Source organism: Physella acuta, unplaced genomic scaffold (genome assembly GCF_028476545.2).
Source record: "Physella acuta isolate Inbredline_101_S28 unplaced genomic scaffold, ASM2847654v3 ptg000123l, whole genome shotgun sequence".
NCBI classification, from domain to species: Eukaryota; Metazoa; Mollusca; class Gastropoda; family Physidae; genus Physella; species Physella acuta.
In genome coordinates this window covers 198,711-216,188 of record NW_026731642.1, presented here as the reverse complement: position 1 = coordinate 216,188, position 17,478 = coordinate 198,711, and the positions used below count along the sequence as shown (strand labels likewise).

The following is a 17,478-nucleotide window of genomic DNA, read 5'->3' as shown; positions in this document are numbered from 1 at the left end:
ATAAATATGTCTTTGTTATGTGTAATTCGCTGCTTGACATCTACAAATACACTTCGCGTTTGCTTCTAAAATCTAACAATTGACACGCTTTTCTGTTCTTATTATATCAGGTGAATAAAAGATGTGCATTTCGCGTACAAAGTAATCAAACAGGTTTGTGATTTGTCTGTTGCTTGGAACCGAATATTTATGTACGGTAAATAGTTGCTTGACCCTTTAATATGACTCGTTAATTTTTTTTTTAATTCTTTAATATATTGCCTGACGTAGCGCTTGTTAGTGACATCTACGAGTGCTGAAAAAAAATCCTATTACATACAAAAAATAAATGTTTAATACTTCTAGTTTCTGAAAATTAAATAAATCGAAAGTAGACGCGTGTGAACGGGGGAACGGGGATCTATAATTCTCAATTTTTGTGGACTTCATAAATGGATGACCCTTTTATTATATAGGGGAGGGAATCGAGTCAAAGGGCGGTAAGTACACATAAAAGATGACTCTTTACTTTCGACCTTAAAAGGGGCATTTTTTTTTACTTTGTTCCAATGACGGATTAAAGCATGCGTGGGATTTATGAAAGAAAATTACTTTGAACAAAGTACAAGAAATAATATTTGTCATACACAAACCAAAAAAAAAACAAAAAAAAAAAACCAGTAGTTTTATTGTCGCTAAAATTCGGCGGAGGGGGGGAGGGGGGGGGGGAGGGTTAGACCAACACGAAATCCCGCTTCTTACTTTTTTCCCCGCCATTATTAAAAATGTGCAGCTGTCCAGTTATCATACTCAAGTGACGTCATACAGTTGTGGCGGGTCACTCTCCCATTTATGCTTGATACCAATTTGAAGTTTAAAGATGTATTATTCAATGCGACGGCGTGGTATCGAGGTATTAGCTGATTTACGACTGTATGACGTGCCTGAGTTCACCTAGCTCTAATTTTTACCTGACTTAGTTGGGGAAAGTAAAGCTAGACATCGTGCTGACCAAACTATCCCGTCATTTGCCTAGTTCACAGAAACATATAAACATATGTATCGCTAGGTCTAAAAAGGAACTTTACATAATTATTATATTTTTATGTTATCATTGAATATAGATCTGTATTTCCATAGGACCTCTTCCTCAAACAGACACACACCTGTACTTGACTTCAGCAAAAATGGCTTGCGGATGTGTTTTGAGCAGCTTCATTTTTAGCAACGATCTGACTACTATCAGCAACATTTTGGAGAGTTGCGTTTGGAAAAGATTTTCTGTTTCATCAGACAACGAAACAATTCCATCTGAAAGTTTTCATTTTCAAACAACCCATGACAGCGATCCAGATTCCTATTCAAAATATGGATTCGAGGATAAGAAAATATCCGTCATGAGACAAAGATACGGAACAAAAGATAGTTTTCTGATATATTTGAAAAACAAAGGTTTTATGGTTCATGAAGATGACAAGGAGATGAACAGTTGTCGGTTTGATGAGAAACTTACCTGTCCACATCCGACTATAACAGTTAGTGCTGTCTTTACTGGCTGCCCATTGCTGTTGGGCTATTTTCTTTACCTACACGAGGAGCCTGAAAAGGAAAAACAAAGCGGAAGTGTTACTGGTACTGACGCAAACTTAGCATTAGTCGGTGACACAAGTCAAGTTCTGTCCGGTCCAGCTTGTAGAACCCAATCTCATCACACCCAACACACGAAGAATTTAGACTTTACGGACACCCCACACACGAATAATGAAGACTTTACGGAAACCCCACACACGAAGAATTTAGACTTTACGGACACCCCACACACGAATAATGAAGACTTTACGGAAACCCCACACACGAAGAATGAAGACTTTACGGAAACCCCACACACGAAGAATGAAGACTTTACGGACACCCCACACACGAAGAATGAAGACTTTCCGAACACCCCACACAAGAAGAATGAAGACCTCGATGACACCCAACACACGAAGAATAAAGACTTTACGGACACCCAACACACGAAGAATGGAGATGTTGCGAGCACTAAAACATTGAGGCAAGAGTTGAACCGGCTGGTAGATATCCGCGTCGCCTGTGAATTCCCACTCACAGATACCTGGATTCATCAGTTTGTCAACCTAGTCGTCTCCCCTCTCCATCTCGCCTGCTGGAGGCATGACGTCACAGCCATCCAAACCTTACTCCAACATGGCGCTGACCCAGATAAACTAGCACTAGAACAAGCGACAGAATTCCACCACACGGAAGACGGGAAACTCTACGCCCAGTCACGTGATAACCTGTACTACACTGATGGGTTCCTGTTCCACAGAAGCAGAGGACTTTCCCCGCTTCATTTTGTGGCGCTGGGTCTCAGATCTCCGCCTAGAGAGAGTGTAATGCCGGGTAAAAAGGTTGGCATCATTCACGATGTAAGCGCTTGTCTGTTCAGACATTTTGCCACAGACAAAACGCGATCGGATGCTTCACTCAACCTTGGGCCTGATAGTAACTTATCTCCTATCTACAACTGCGGGGCATCAGTAACTAGTTGTGTGGTCTCTTATCTTGATTGTAATTCATCTCCAATCTATAACCTTGGGGCATTAGTACCTATTAGTGAGGTCACTTATCCTGAAAATAACTCAACTTCCTTGTGTAACTTCGTGGCATCAGGGAAACACAAAGACCTGACGCAGGTCAAGGTTATGCTGACCCAAGCATGCATCACTGCGCTCATCAAAGCAGGAGCGAACCCCAACTCCCCAGACAACAACACCTTCCATGGAGCCCACCCTCTAGATCTCATTATCCAGCCTCCCATGAGAATCTACTACGCTCCTTACGCTGCCAGACAGGCGCAGAACTCGGAGAGTCTGAGAATTCAGAATATGAACCAGAAAGCCCCTATGATAATAGCAGCAGCAGATATGTTGCTGTTTTACAACGCGTGTCTATCGGAGTCATTTTGCCTGCAGTATCAATGGAGACCACAGCTCCTGAATGGCTTTCATTTGAAAGACTTGGAAAGTTCTATTGAAATGGTCAAGATTTTTATAAAAGCTGGGCTTTTTCCAAATATTAGTTTAAAAAACAGCTGCAAGTTATGTTCCAACAAATATTGCACAGACAATCCTGACCAACAGTCGGAAGAACTTGTGAAACATTTTATTGCTGACGTCATTAACACGTCAGTTCCTCTTATGTTGGTTTCCCTTGTGTTGAAATGGTGTGACGTGTGTACACTACATACAATACTTCGCGGAATTCAAACCCCTGTTGACTCTTCAGGACAGAAGTCAAGTTTGGAAGATTTCTCGAGATTTCTAATTTCCTTACAGATGAGATCTCTTCAGCATTCGTGCGCACATCAGATCGCGAGATGCGCTGACTGGAACACCCAAGCTCTCCTTTCACTTCCTTTACCCCTTGTGATAAAACAAAATATCATTCATTTAAATTATTAATTCGCATTGGCTGATGAATGCTTTGTAATTAAAACTTGAACGAATTGGCTGAATTATTTGGGAACTTCTCTTTTTTTTTTAATTCATTTTAAAACTTCAACCCTCATAATTCAAACAATGTGTTTATTTTCAGCTTAAGTTCTTTAGTAGGCTACAGAGGCAACGGGTAGTGACTAAAGTTATCCTCAGACGAATTATTTTAAAGTAAAATCTTAGACAACAGTTCCCAGATCTCAATATATATATATATATATATATATATATATATATATATATATATATATATATATATATATATATATATATATATATATATATATATATATATATATATATATATATATATATATATATATATATATATATATATATATATATATATATATATATATATATATATATATATATATATATATATATATATATATATATATATATATATATATATATATATATCGCAGAAAAAATATCTCAGGAACAAAATGACTTCAAAACATCTCAAGGACAATATATCTGAGGAAATAACATCTCAGGACAAAATATCTCAGATAAAATAATTTGAGTATCTATGAAGCTATTAGATACGTAAAATATTAAAAGTTACGATGTATTTTCACAAGTTTGGTTTTCACACACACACACACACACACACACACACACACACACACACACACACGCGCGCGCGCGCATGCACACACACACACACACACACCTCTTCACCCTTGTTGTTTGTGGCCATCCAGTACTTAATGATCAAACAAAATTCATTTATAAAAGCATACATGAATTTGTAATATTTTAATAGCCTACAGATTGTCAGTATGTATTCTCCTAATAGTCTACAGATCTTCAACATGTATCCTGCTAATAGCTTACAGATTGTCTGTGTGTATTCTCTTAATAGCCTACAATATGTATCCTGTGAATAGCCTACAGATTGCCTGTATGTATTCTGCAAATAGTCTACAGATCTTCAACATGTATTCTGCTAATAGCCTACAGATTGCCTGTATGTGGACTAATTGCGACATAACATGCCACAAATCAGCTTTGGCACAACCTAATGTTAATGAGACTTGCCAAGCATGAGGCACGCGTGACCAATGGTGGTCAGCTGATGTCAGACTGTCATGTCATAGGTGTGCCTCAGTAGCGTAGCGAGGGGGGGGGGGGGGCGCCAAAATGGGTTTGAAAAATAAATTGAAAGGTTGAGAGGGGTGCAAATCGAAAGTTTGAGGGGGGGGGGGGGGAGGGTGCAAATCGAAATCTTGAGGGGGGGGGTGCAAATCGAGAGTTTGAGGGGGGGAGGTGTAAATCGAAAAGTTTGTCCCCGGGCGCCGGGAAGGGTCGCTACGCCTCTGGTGTGTCTACATTTCCCACCTGTCACTAGACCTGCTTCCCATTTTGGTTTGGATAAAACCCCTTTAAAGTGACGACGATAAAACACTATTAAAGTGAAGAGGATAAAACACCTTTAAAGTGAAGAGGATAAAACACCTTTAAAGTGAAGAGGATAAAACACCTTTAAAGTGAAGAGGATAAAACAACTTTAAGGCGAAGAGGCTAAAACACTTCTATGGTGAAATGGTTAAAAATACTTTAAGGTGAAAAATTCTAAATCAAAATGTGTGTAGTTACATGTGTGTGTATGTGACCTTGTGATATTCAAACTAATGGTCACAAAACAAGATATCCAGACACAGAACAAAACAGAATTAAAGAATTGTTGCCCCTGAAAACGTAATTGATGGGTTGTTGCCCCGTGCTAAGTGAATTTAAGAATTGTTGTCCTTGACAATCTAGTTGATGGGTTGTTGTCCCTTGATAAGTGGATTGCTGCCCCTGTCAACTTAATTAACGGATCGTTGCCCCTGACAACTGACTCTATGATACGGTCACGTGTTATGCTTCAACATTCTGACCTATATTAGTTAAGTACAACAACACTAAGTGCTGAATTTCTTGTGGTGTGGTTTTAATTAGGAGTTTATAATTATTGTAAATCTCGAATTTTAATCTAATTAGTAAATATACAGTGGGTTTTTTTTCTATTTTGTTTTAAATTCTAAATGTTATTGAATACGTGATCATGTTTTAACAATTCAAATAGGCAATTTTAGAGACAATATAATAGTTTAAAATCCAGATTATTTTTTTTTTAAGTTTTATCCTTGTTGAGAGAGAGGCAAAATAACTTTCTTACTAGGTGATAGAAAAAGCTGTAACAGTTATTTTAAAATGCTTTTTATACCGATAAATTTGTGGGTTTTTTTTTTTTTTTTTTTGTTTTTGTGCTTATAAGCAATGTAAATATTTTGTTAACAGTGATGTAGACTTAACGTATAATTACTAATTTATTACTTGTTAATTTAAGATATCAATAACGTTATAGTAAATGTACTTCCTGTACCACAACGTTACTCGATTTTTCTCATAATTATTTGTGATCGAAGGTCCAAGAATTATAAACAATAGCAATATTTTGCTGACTGAACGTATTATTCCTAATCGTATTGGAAAAAAAAACAACTATAAACTATAAGTGTCAGAATTGTTGGATTTGTGAATACGTAACTAGCACAATGAAAAGAATCGTGTTTGTAAACTCATTAAAACTCAGTTCATCCAGTGAATGTTCGGGTATCATGGGGTCAGTTATAACATGGCCGAGGCCCGGACAGCCCAGGTCGTACATTACATTGGCCCTACCGTCGTCACATTACTTCACAAAACCCAGTAGTCGCCCCTTTCTACTAAGCTCACAACAAAACAAAAATCAGAACAGGAGCTCAGTGATTAAAATACCATCCAATCAACAATATGTTCAGAAGATCCGGTTAATTCACGGCATTCCGGCAAAGAGCAGTGAGCTGGTTCACGGCGAAGAGGATCTGTTCGGGGACTACCGGATCGCCTACGGCACCAAGTCAACTTGGGAACTTCTGCGCACGCTCAGTGTGTTCTTCCTGTGCAAGTTTTCCTTCTTCACCGACAATGCTGTCCGCGTGAGTAGACCAAACGGGATTCGGTATTTTAATAAGTAGACCAAACAAGATTCGGCATTTTAATAAGTAGACCAAACAACATTCGGCATTTTATTGAGTAGACCAAACAAGAATCGGTATTTTACTGAAAAAAAAATTGAATACACTTCTATTACTTAAAGAAAAGAGTGAAGAATTATCATAATCAATTAAAAATTAATTGTTATATCTGTTTAATTGGTTTAAAAAATCCAATCCAAATAACATTCGGCATTTTAAGGAGTAGGCCAAACGAAATTTAATCTTCCATGCGTAGTCCAATGTAAATCAACTTCCGTAGGACGGCGTGGCCTATCGGTAGAGCGCTAGGCTGCTAAGTCTGGAGTTTGAATCCGGGCTCTTGTCAGTGGAGAATCCTTGAGTCCACCCAGCTTTGATGAGTACCTGACTCCATTTTAAAAGTATTTTTTGCTTAAATATATACCCATAACTTTTTTTGTTAAAAAAAATAGAACTGGTAACAATTGTTTTTAAAAATAAAGTTTACATAATTAATTAATAATTAATAGTTATATTTGTTGCAGACCAGTTTATAAAGAATTCCAAATTTGTTATATATATATATATATATATATATATATATATATATATATATATATATATATATATATATATATATATATATATATATATATATATATATATATATATATATATATATATATTACTCTAACCAGCTGATGGATATGAGCTACCGAATCCTGGGGAGGAGATTCTCTGATTTCCTCATTGAGAGAACAGTGTACTCCCAGTTTGTGGCAGGGAGGTCGGAGAAAGAGCTGATTGACGTCATCATCAAACTACGTCAGGTCGGAGTTGGACCGATGCTGTGTATACCGATAGAATGTGATCCAGATGGGTAGGTGGTCAGTTAAGGTCAAGTGTGGTCAGTTATGGTCAGCAGTGGTCAGTTGTGGTCAGTAGTGGTCAGTTGTGGTCAGTAGTGTGTTGCGTGTGATCCATCTGGGTAGGTGGTAAGCAGTATTCAGTACTGGTCAGTTGTGGTCAGTAGTGGTCAGTGTGTAGTGTGTGATCCAACTGGATAGGTGGTCTCCAGTATTCAGTAGTGGTCAGTGTATAATGTAATGTTTGACCAAGTGAGGTTGATGGTCAGTAGTGCTAAGTCTGTAGTGTGTGATCCAAGTATGTAGGTGGTCCGCAGTGGTCAGTATGTAATGTGCGACACATGTGGGTAGGTGGTCAGTAGTGGTCAGTGTGTAGTGTGTGACGCATGTGGGTAGGTGGTCAGTGTGTAGTGTGCGACACATGTGGGTAGGTGGTCAGTGTGTAGTGTGCGACACATGTGGTTATGTGGTCAGTAGTGGTCAGTGTGTAGTGTGTGACACATGTGGGTAGGTGGTCAGTGTGTAGTGTGTGACACATGTGGGTAGGTGGTCAGTAGTGGCCAGTGTGTAATGTACGACACATGTGAATAGGTGGTCAGTAGTGGTCAGTGTGTAATGTGCGACACATGTGGGTAGGTGGTCAGTGTGTAGTGTGTGACACATGTGGGTAGGTGGTCAGTGTGTAGTGTGTGACACATGTGGGTAGGTGGTCAGTAGTGGCCAGTGTGTAATGTACGACACATGTGAATAGGTGGTCAGTAGTGGTCAGTATGTAATGTGCGACACATGTGGGTAGGTGGTCAGTAGTGGTCAGCGTGAAGTGTGTGGCCCAGGTGGGTAGGTGGTCAGTAGTGGTCAGCGTGAAGTGTGTGGCCCAGGTGGGTAGGTGGTCAGTGTGTAGTGTGTGACACCCAGGTGTGTAGGTGGTCAGTGTGTAGAATATGACCAATGTGGATGCGTGTAATTTTTTTTTAAATGCGTCTCTAACATTTTTTTTTCCTTGCACTATTCTTGCCCAATCTGAATTTGTCGCAAACATTTTTTCTTGCCCCCAATCTTACGCTAACAGTTTTTCTTACATTATTCAAACCCAGCCCACCAGTCCCGGAGGAATTTTTCGACACAAGTCTGAAAAAAGTTTTAAGCAGTCTGAGCCTGGCCTTGACCTTGAATGACGCGGTGCCCATGTTCCAGTACAGGTTCAGTGCCCTTATGCCCGGGGATTTGCTGGTCAGTGATGGTCAATCGATTTTTTTTTTTTTAAAAAAGCTTGGCTGGTGTTGGAGCATTGTGGGGGATTATCATGTATTTATAGAAGATATGACTGGTCATTGTTGACATAGTTTTGATTGTAGTGGTCAATGTAAATTTGGTTATTATAGTGATTTGAATTGGTTATTGCAGTGGTTATTGCTGATATGGCTATTACTGTAGAGATTGATGTTAATAGTGTTATCAATGTAGTGGTTATTGCTGATATGGCTATTACTGTAGAGATTGATGTTAATAGTGTTATCAATGTAGTGGTTATTGCTGATATGGCTATTACTGTAGAGATTGATGTTAATAGTGTTATCAATGTAGTGGTTATTGCTGATAAGATTATAGCAGTGGTTATTGTTTTCATGGTTAGTAGTAGTGGTTAAGTGTTGATATAGTTATTGCATATTTAACCTGTACATTTTACTGAAAATAGTTGTCAAATGAAAGACAAGTGAATTGACAGCGAATGAGGGGAATGACAAGATTTTTATGCTGGGGAGAGGGTTGTGTATGGTATGGACTAGTACGTGAGGGTGGGAGTACAGTACAAAGTTTACAATCTAACATTTAGCATGTTGTTTTTAATCTCCACAGAAAGCGATGTCTAAATGCTGTACAGGGACATCACCCAATACAGAAGTGTTGAACGCTTTGGTTGAAGGAATGAAGGGAAAAAATATCGCCTTCTCTAAAGTTGGTTTGCACTTTTTCAAAGTTCAACCAATCAACGTTACTGTCGTTAATTTGAATATTTATGTATAGAAATTGAAAGAAAAAAACTATCTTCAATAAAATATTTTTAAAAATCTGTAAGTTGCTCAGTAGCCTAGCTATCAGGGTTTCTTTCGGATATTTTTCTCCAAGAAGGGGGGCACAAAACTTTAGGAGTTGGCGTGGCGTTCATTTTAAATGGGGTGGTGGTGGGGGGGGGGGGGGGGGGGGGGTAAACATGCTCTAGAGGGAAATGCCCCCCCTTTACCTTCTCTTCCCCCCCCCCCCCTCCATGCGGAAGTCATACCTGAAAGGAACTTTGTCAGCTATGTTTTAATACTTTGGCTCACTGTGTGCTTGATGTAACAAGGACATTAATTTTTTTGTGTAATGCAGCTGCCTGTGTGGTCGGAGTTCCCGGATGAAAAGTCGGAGCAGTTGGCGAGAGGTTTGAGACGATTGGGAGCCATTTGTGAGGTAATGATAGGAGGGAATCGTTAAAGTTGTTTAAAATTTTTTTTTTTTTGCCTTGGATTAAAGGTGCACGGATATTTTGGCTAGGGTACGAAGCAACTTCATTCATAGAAAGATAACTCTGAATCGCCTTCACTTAACACAACGTGAGTTGGGTACTTATTAGAGCTGTGAGGACTCAAAGAAGCCCAACGGACTCTAACTAGGATTCGAACTCAAGAGTTTCCAGCTACCGTCAAACCATGCCGTGCCATAAACGATACGAAAGAATTCTCGATATCATACAGACTACCTTGTTAGAAATTTTAAAAATATGATCCTATCCTTAATTCTTTCCTTAACTCCTATATCGATAGTGTCAGACTAAATTATCGATACAGACTGTATTTCCACGATTGGATATTTTACAAGTAGTCTCGTTCTATCCGCGTAGTAGGCAATAAGTCCAAACGCTATTGTAGACTTAATTGAATACGAATTGTATGACCCTGTTGCTATTGAAAGTACTATTGTTCTTTAAATGTAGACAATTAAACACCATTATGTTATAGACTTGATTGAATACGGAGTGTACGGTCCTGATAGATTTTACCAGTAGTGTTGTTTAACCCCTATAGGCGATGAAACCCCACGATGTTGTGGGTTTGATTGATGCTGAGTACACCTACCTGAACCCCGCCCTCAGGGTATTAGCCCTGTCCATGATGAAATATTGTAACACAGAGAGGGCCAAAGTCTTTTACACCTACCAGGCTTACCTTAAGGTAAATTTTGGAACAATTATATCTCTAGCGATGTCCACGATGATATATATATATATATATATATATATATATATATATATATATATATATATATATATATATATATATATATATATATATATATATATATATATATATATATATATATATATATAGGCCTATATATATATGTTTATTTATTTATATTTATATATTTATTTATATTTATATATATTTATATATAAAGGAGAAGATTGCGTCTACGCTTATCTTACCTGAAAGCTTAAAGAGAAGGAGCAGTGTTCTACAGAGTTTCTTCCAGGCATCTCCCCCCCCCCCCCCCCCCCGAAGAAAGTCTACCGCCCCCCCCCCCCCCCCTCCCCCAAACGAAATGGAATTTATTTAGAAAATATATACTTTTACCAGTGTCCGTCGTCCCCGTCCCCCCCCCCCCCCGGAAAATTGAGTCCGCCCTCCTCCCCCTCCCCCCAAATATCAAGTGCCCCCCCCCCCCCCAAGAAAAAAGTCTGAATGAAACACTGGTCTTCTTCGCCTACCAGGCGTATCTTTAATGAAGTTTGCAACGCTTAATTAAGCCCATTTAAAAATCCTTATTTGTAATCCAGGCAACACCAGCCATCTTGGAAAATGACATCAGCTATGCGAAAGAAAACGGTTTCTGCTTCGGTTTAAAATTAGTCAGGGGAGCTTACATGGTAAAGGAAAGACAACTCGCGCGAACATACAGGTATGAAGACCCAGTGAATGAGTCGTTTGAGCAAACGACCAACAGTTATCACAGATGTCTTGATCTTCTTTTCAAGAGAGTTCTTCAGGGACCGCAACTCTCGTGCAGGTTTATTATTGCCTCCCATAATGAAGACACAGTTAGGTACGCCTTGCAAAGGTAACGCCTTCAAGTTTTCTTTAGTTTTAAATTAACAAAATAGTTTCAAGGCGATGCAGTTTTCTAAAATCGATAAATTTGTTTTAGGTATTTAAAAAAAAAAATAACAGACATATGCTTCATATTTCTCTTTATGCGACAAACAACTGAAGCAAACAAAACATTTATGCAACTGATTTGGATCTGGCATCACGATGGTTGTCAATGTCTTTGTTTTGTTTATTTGTGAAAGGATGGAGGAGCTCCAGATTCCCAAAGATGGCGTCTCCGTGTTGTTTGGGCAGCTGTATGGCATGGCAGATCACGTGTCTTACACGCTTGGTACGTTTATCGATTACTTTTTTCTTCAATGGCGTAGGCAAGGGGGTGGGGGTGGGGGGGTGGGGGTTTGACCCCTCCCATGGACCCATATATATATATATATATATATATATATATATATATATATATATATATATATATATATATATATATATATATATATATATATATATATATATATACTAGGCATACTGCCTAGCTTCGCTTAGGTTTTCAAAAGCATTTGTTGATAATTTGAATACTAATTATTTAGTGATGGATGAGGTATGGAGTGCTTAAATTTAAACAGTAATGCTAATTTTAGAGAAGATGTTGTTGATTGTTGCTTATCATCCTTTGTGGAAGAAATTATTTGAAAGTACGCAATTTCTGACTAAAATGGAAATAGAACTACAGAGGTTCCATGAACAGTATATTCAAAAATTTCTATTACATTGACTTTTAAAATTATTTTTTAAATTTAATTATGATACGTAGCTTAATTGGTAACTTAATTTTTTACTAAAGCAAATGCTATACTTTGTCATTTTCTGTTTCTCTTTAAAATAGTATACAATTATTTGAAAAATAATTATTTAAATAGGTTACCTCCCTTGAAAATAGACCGAATGACGTATGTCTTTGTTTTCTTTTTTTAAACCAACAGTTGCTATTCTTATATAAGAAAATACGATAAATGAACATATTTAACGACTACAATGGCTTTTTTCCGACGGAAATAAAGTTTTTTGTTATCCTCCAGGGTCGGTTTACGACCTCAAATAATATTAAGGGGATCGTTCGTCAATTTATTTATATACATCTCATATAAGGAGAATTTCACTCGCGGTCATCTTTTAGCACTGGTCGAGGGCTTTGAGTCTGACCAACAGTTTTTCCATAGGGCCTAGTCATCTATAGAAGTGTATGCAAAACATGAGCATGATGTACAGAGGTTAAGTAACCTAAAAATTGTGTTGAAAATTCCCTGTTTTCCCCATAAAATACAAAGATTATATAGGGAAATACAACTGGTCAGTTTTGACCGCTTTACGAAGTTTTCCCAGATATGCCGAGTTTTTTGTGACACCCCTAGGTGTTCTTCTACCACCTCACAAAATATCAAGGGGGGTCGTCGGAGGAAATTTTTTTTCGTAATAGAGCTCATATAAAGAGAATTTCACTCGCGGTCACTTTTTAGCCCTCGTCGAGGGCTTTGAGTGTAACCGACAGTTTTCCCTAAAGGCCAAGCCATTGACCTAGGAGCATGCAAAAAATTAGCCAGATATACTGAGCTTAAGTACCCTAAAGTCTGCGTTGAAATGACCCTCTGTTTTTCCCATAAAATACAAAGATTATATAGGGAAATACAACTGGTCAGTTTTGACCGCTTTACGAAGTTTTCCCAGATATGCCGAGTTTTTTGTGACACCCCTAGGTGTTCTTCTACCACCTCACAAAATATCAAGGGGGGTCGTCGGAGGAAATTTTTTTCGTAATAGAGCTCATATAAAGAGAATTTCACTCGCGGTCACTTTTTAGCCCTCGTCGAGGGCTTTGAGTGTAACCGACAGTTTTCCCTAAAGGTCAAGCCATTGACCCATGAGCATGCAAAACATTAGCCAGATATACTGAGCTTAAGTACCCTAAAGTCTGCGTTGAAATGACCCTCTGTTTTTCCCATAAAATACAAAGATTATATAGGGAAATACAACTGGTCAGTTTTGACCGCTTTACGAAGTTTTCCCAGATATGCCGAGTTTTTTGTGACACCCCTAGGTGTTCTTCTACCACCTCACAAAATATCAAGGGGGGTCGTCGGAGGAAATTTTTTTTCGTAATAGAGCTCATATAAAGAGAATTTCACTCGCGGTCACTTTTTAGCCCTCGTCGAGGGCTTTGAGTGTAACCGACAGTTTTCCCTAAAGGTCAAGCCATTGACCTATGAGCATGCAAAAAATTAGCCAGATATACTGAGCTTAAGTACCCTAAAGTCTGCGTTGAAATGACCCACTGTTTTTCCCATAAAATACAAAGATTATATAGGGAAATACAACTGGTCAGTTTTGACCGCTTTACGAAGTTTTCCCAGATATGCCGAGTTTTTTGTGACACCCCTAGGTGTTCTTCTACCACCTCACAAAATATCAAGGGGGGTCGTCGGAGGAAATTTTTTTTCGTAATAGAGCTCATATAAAGAGAATTTCACTCGCGGTCACTTTTTAGCCCTCGTCGAGGGCTTTGAGTGTAACCGACAGTTTTTCCTAAAGGCCAAGCCATTGACCTATGAGCATGCAAAAAAATTAGCCAGATATACTGAGCTTAAGTACCCTAAAGTCTGCGTTGAAATGACCCTCAGTTTTTCCCATAAAATACAAAGATTATATAGGGAAATACAACTGGTCAGTTTTGACCGCTTTACGAAGTTTTCCCAGATATGCCGAGTTTTTTATGACACCCCTAGGTGTTCTTCTACCACCTCACAAAATATCAAGGGGGGTCGTCGGAGGAAAATTTTTTTCGTAATAGAGCTCATATAAAGAGAATTTCACTCGCGGTCACTTTTTAGCCCTCGTCGAGGGCTTTGAGTGTAACCGACAGTTTTCCCTAAAGGCCAAGCCATTGACCTAGGAGCATGCAAAAAATTAGCCAGATATACTAAGCTTAAGTACCCTAAAGTCTGCGTTGAAATGACCCTCAGTTTTTCCCATAAAATACAAAGATTATATAGGGAAATACAACTGGTCAGTTTTGACCGCTTTACGAAGTTTTCCCAGATATGCCGAGTTTTTTGTGACAACCCAAGGCGTTCTTCTACCACCTCACAAAATATCAAGGGGGGTCGTAGGAGGAAATTTTTTTTCGTAATAGAGCTCATATAAAGAGAATTTCACTCGCGGTCACTTTTTAGCCCTCGTCGAGGGCTTTGAGTGTAACCGACAGTTTTCCCTAAAGGCCAAGCCATTGACCTAGGAGCATGCAAAAAATTAGCCAGATATACTAAGCTTAAGTACCCTAAAGTCTGCGTTGAAATGACCCTCAGTTTTTCCCATAAAATACAAAGATTATATAGGGAAATACAACTGGTCAGTTTTGACCGCTTTACGAAGTTTTCCCAGATATGCCGAGTTTTTTGTGACAACCCAAGGCGTTCTTCTACCACCTCACAAAATATCAAGGGGGGTCGTCGGAGGAAATTTTTTTTCGTAATAGAGCTCATATAAAGAGAATTTCACTCGCGGTCACTTTTTAGCCCTCGTCGAGGGCTTTGAGTGTAACCGACAGTTTTCCCTAAAGGTCAAGCCATTGTCTTAGGAGCATGCAAAAAATTAGCCAGATATACTGAGCTTAAGTACCCTAAAGTCTGCGTTGAAATGACCCTCTGTTTTTCCCATAAAATACAAAGATTATATAGGGAAATACAACTGGTCAGTTTTGACCGCTTGACGAAGTTTTCCCAGATATGCCGAGTTTTTTATGACACCCCTAGGTGTTCTTCTACCACCTCACAAAATATCAAGGGGGGTCGTCGGAGGAAATTTTTTTTCGTAATATAGCCCATATAAGGCGCTGGTCAGTCGAGGTCAGTTTTGACCCCCTCTCCGTAGACTTTTTGCCAAACCGTCACCGGCCCTCGTGTTCTATCGCCCCAAGGCACCATCGTGCCAAATTTGACGCGCCTGCGGCGCTGGGAAGTGCCCTATCGGGCACCCGACAACTTTGCTTTATATATATAGATATATATATATATATATATATATATATATATATATATATATATATATATATATATATATATATATATATATGGAAAAATGTTGAACCCCTCCCATGACCAATTCCTGGCTACGCCACTGTTCTTCTTAAAAACTGTTATTGAAATAACTTTAACCAAAAAAAAAACAAAAACAACCAAACCAGCTATGATCACCACAGTCTCCTTTTTTTAAAAAAATATTAGCCATTAGTGTAGACTCAGTGTATGTTTCATACAACTTCATGTTGTTTCGCATTCTTCGTCCGTTTTAGTGTTTCTTTCAGATATTTTTCTCGGGGGGGGGGGGGGGTCACTTGAAACTTTCAACGAGGGGGGAGGGGTAATGTAAAGTTCCCTTTTTGAACCTGACGATGCACGGGACAAGTGAATCTGTTTCAGTGACCTCGGCATATGAAGGGATAGTATGGGGGCGGGGGAGAAGGGAGGGCGGGGGGCATTTCACTATTTCCATAAGAGAAAGGCAGATACGGGTTAAAGTATATCTTTTCTTTATAAATTATATTTTTCTATTTTGTCCCGTGTGGAGGGAGGTGTCCTTTTAATCCAATTTAAAAGAGTTGTATAACAGGTTTTCAATTATAAATAAATACAATGTAATTGTGTGTTACAACGTTCCAAGACTTTTCCACTCGTATATTCCAGGACACAACGGGTACCGCATCTTCAAGTCCATTCCCTACGGCTCCATAGCCGACACGTTGCCGTACCTGGCCAGGCGAGCCCAGGAAAACAAGGCCATCTTGGCCAATGCCAGGAGGGAGAGGGCACTGGTGGGGAAGACGCTGAAGTCTAGAATTTTCTCTAGTTAGATCAATTGCAGCAATGGAAACGATTCAAATTTGGGGGTAACTAAAGGGGGTCGTCCATAAATGACATCACACTTGTAGGGTGGGGGGGGGGTCGGTAATTTTGTAACGATGTGTGACGAGGGGGAGGGGAGAGGTAAAAATCGTCCAAAAAGTAAGGACTTATTGTAAAAATAATGTGTCAGGGTGATATAAAATTAAACAATCAGAAAATTCTCTTCGTGTTTCATACTTGTTTTTAGTTACATCAGTAAGCGACCAACACATAGGAATCAACCCAACATTTTCTGGGAGATAACTCCCACTAAAAGCCAGTTAGCCTGACTAATGGGGACGGCTCCTGAGCCGGGAGTTACGTGTCTCTTGAGAAACATCAGTAGAAAGCCTACAATCTTTATAATTCGAATCCGGGTTCAAGTCAGTGGTACGTCCCTGAATCCACCCAGCCCTGATGGGTACCTGACTCACGTTAGGGAAAGTAAAGGCTCTCGGGCATTGAGCTGACCACACTATCTCTTCATATTCGATGTCATAAAAACAGGTGAACTCTGCTTCACTTGCCCAATGGACCTTCTGGTTCGAAAAGGGAATTTTACCCATTTCAGTAATCAGTTCTACAAACCCCCTAACCCCCGACACAACAAGAAGTCATCAGGGATAGGTTCAACTCTTCAAAACCTCCGGCACGCATAAATGACGGCCAAAGTTTTAGAGTTCACCATTATGCATGTCATAGCTTGCTAAGTCTTATCTGCTGAATAAAAAGTGACGACACAAAATTGCATTCAATCACAGAGCTGCTCCATATCAACTGCTGTGTCAGCTATTTTTAGACACTAACCAGCTAAATTTAGCTGCGGGTTTTCACAGAATGTTGTGCGTGGAATTTGTCTTTTAGTATCTACACTAGTGTACCCGTCACGCGTCGTTGCGATCCTCAGAAAAAAAAAGAACATTCTCGGTAACTCTCGTTATAACAACATTTAATTGCTGCCAGTTGTGTAATTTTAACTTTTTTTATCTGTTTCAGGAAACATATAACGGGCGCAAAAATTATGTTTCTTTTTTTTTCTCTTAAGCTAAACCTCGTTTTCATGTCAATGTGACTGCGAGAAAGAGAATCGCGCACCTATTATGGATTAGGTATAGGGTACCCTGCTC

At 39.0% G+C, this 17,478-nt stretch overlaps 2 protein-coding genes across 2 annotated transcripts; both read left to right on the top strand.

Moving 5' to 3' along the window:
• Window positions 1-33: 33 nt before the first annotated feature.
• On the top strand, window positions 34-3,505 carry LOC131934912 (uncharacterized). The gene is made up of 2 exons (XM_059291172.1): window positions 34-153; window positions 1,120-3,505. Exon 2 carries the CDS (start codon window positions 1,167-1,169, stop codon window positions 3,444-3,446), a length of 2,280 nt encoding a protein of 759 aa, XP_059147155.1. The 5' UTR covers window positions 34-153; window positions 1,120-1,166; the 3' UTR covers window positions 3,447-3,505.
• Window positions 3,506-5,406: 1,901 nt separating this feature from the next.
• On the top strand, window positions 5,407-16,379 carry LOC131934906 (hydroxyproline dehydrogenase). Its single transcript, XM_059291165.1, has 10 exons — window positions 5,407-5,470; window positions 5,900-6,451; window positions 7,168-7,349; window positions 8,430-8,565; window positions 9,193-9,291; window positions 9,706-9,786; window positions 10,401-10,547; window positions 11,153-11,433; window positions 11,666-11,754; window positions 16,154-16,379. Exons 2-10 carry the CDS (start codon window positions 6,029-6,031, stop codon window positions 16,318-16,320), a joined length of 1,605 nt encoding a protein of 534 aa, XP_059147148.1. The 5' UTR covers window positions 5,407-5,470; window positions 5,900-6,028; the 3' UTR covers window positions 16,321-16,379.
• Window positions 16,380-17,478: the final 1,099 nt, after the last annotated feature.

Bases quoted from the DNA above. Each gene is read 5' to 3' on its own strand.
- LOC131934912 (XM_059291172.1), top strand. From the start codon at position 1,167: ATGGCTTGCGGATGTGTTTTGAGCAGCTTCATTTTTAGCAACGATCTG.
- LOC131934906 (XM_059291165.1), top strand. From the start codon at position 6,029: ATGAAAAGAATCGTGTTTGTAAACTCATTAAAACTCAGTTCATCCAGT. The intron at 8,566-9,192 runs GTCAGTGATGGT...TAATCTCCACAG, and splicing joins TTATGCCCGGGGATTTGCTG to AAAGCGATGTCTAAATGCTG. The intron at 10,548-11,152 runs GTAAATTTTGGA...TTTGTAATCCAG, and splicing joins CCTACCAGGCTTACCTTAAG to GCAACACCAGCCATCTTGGA.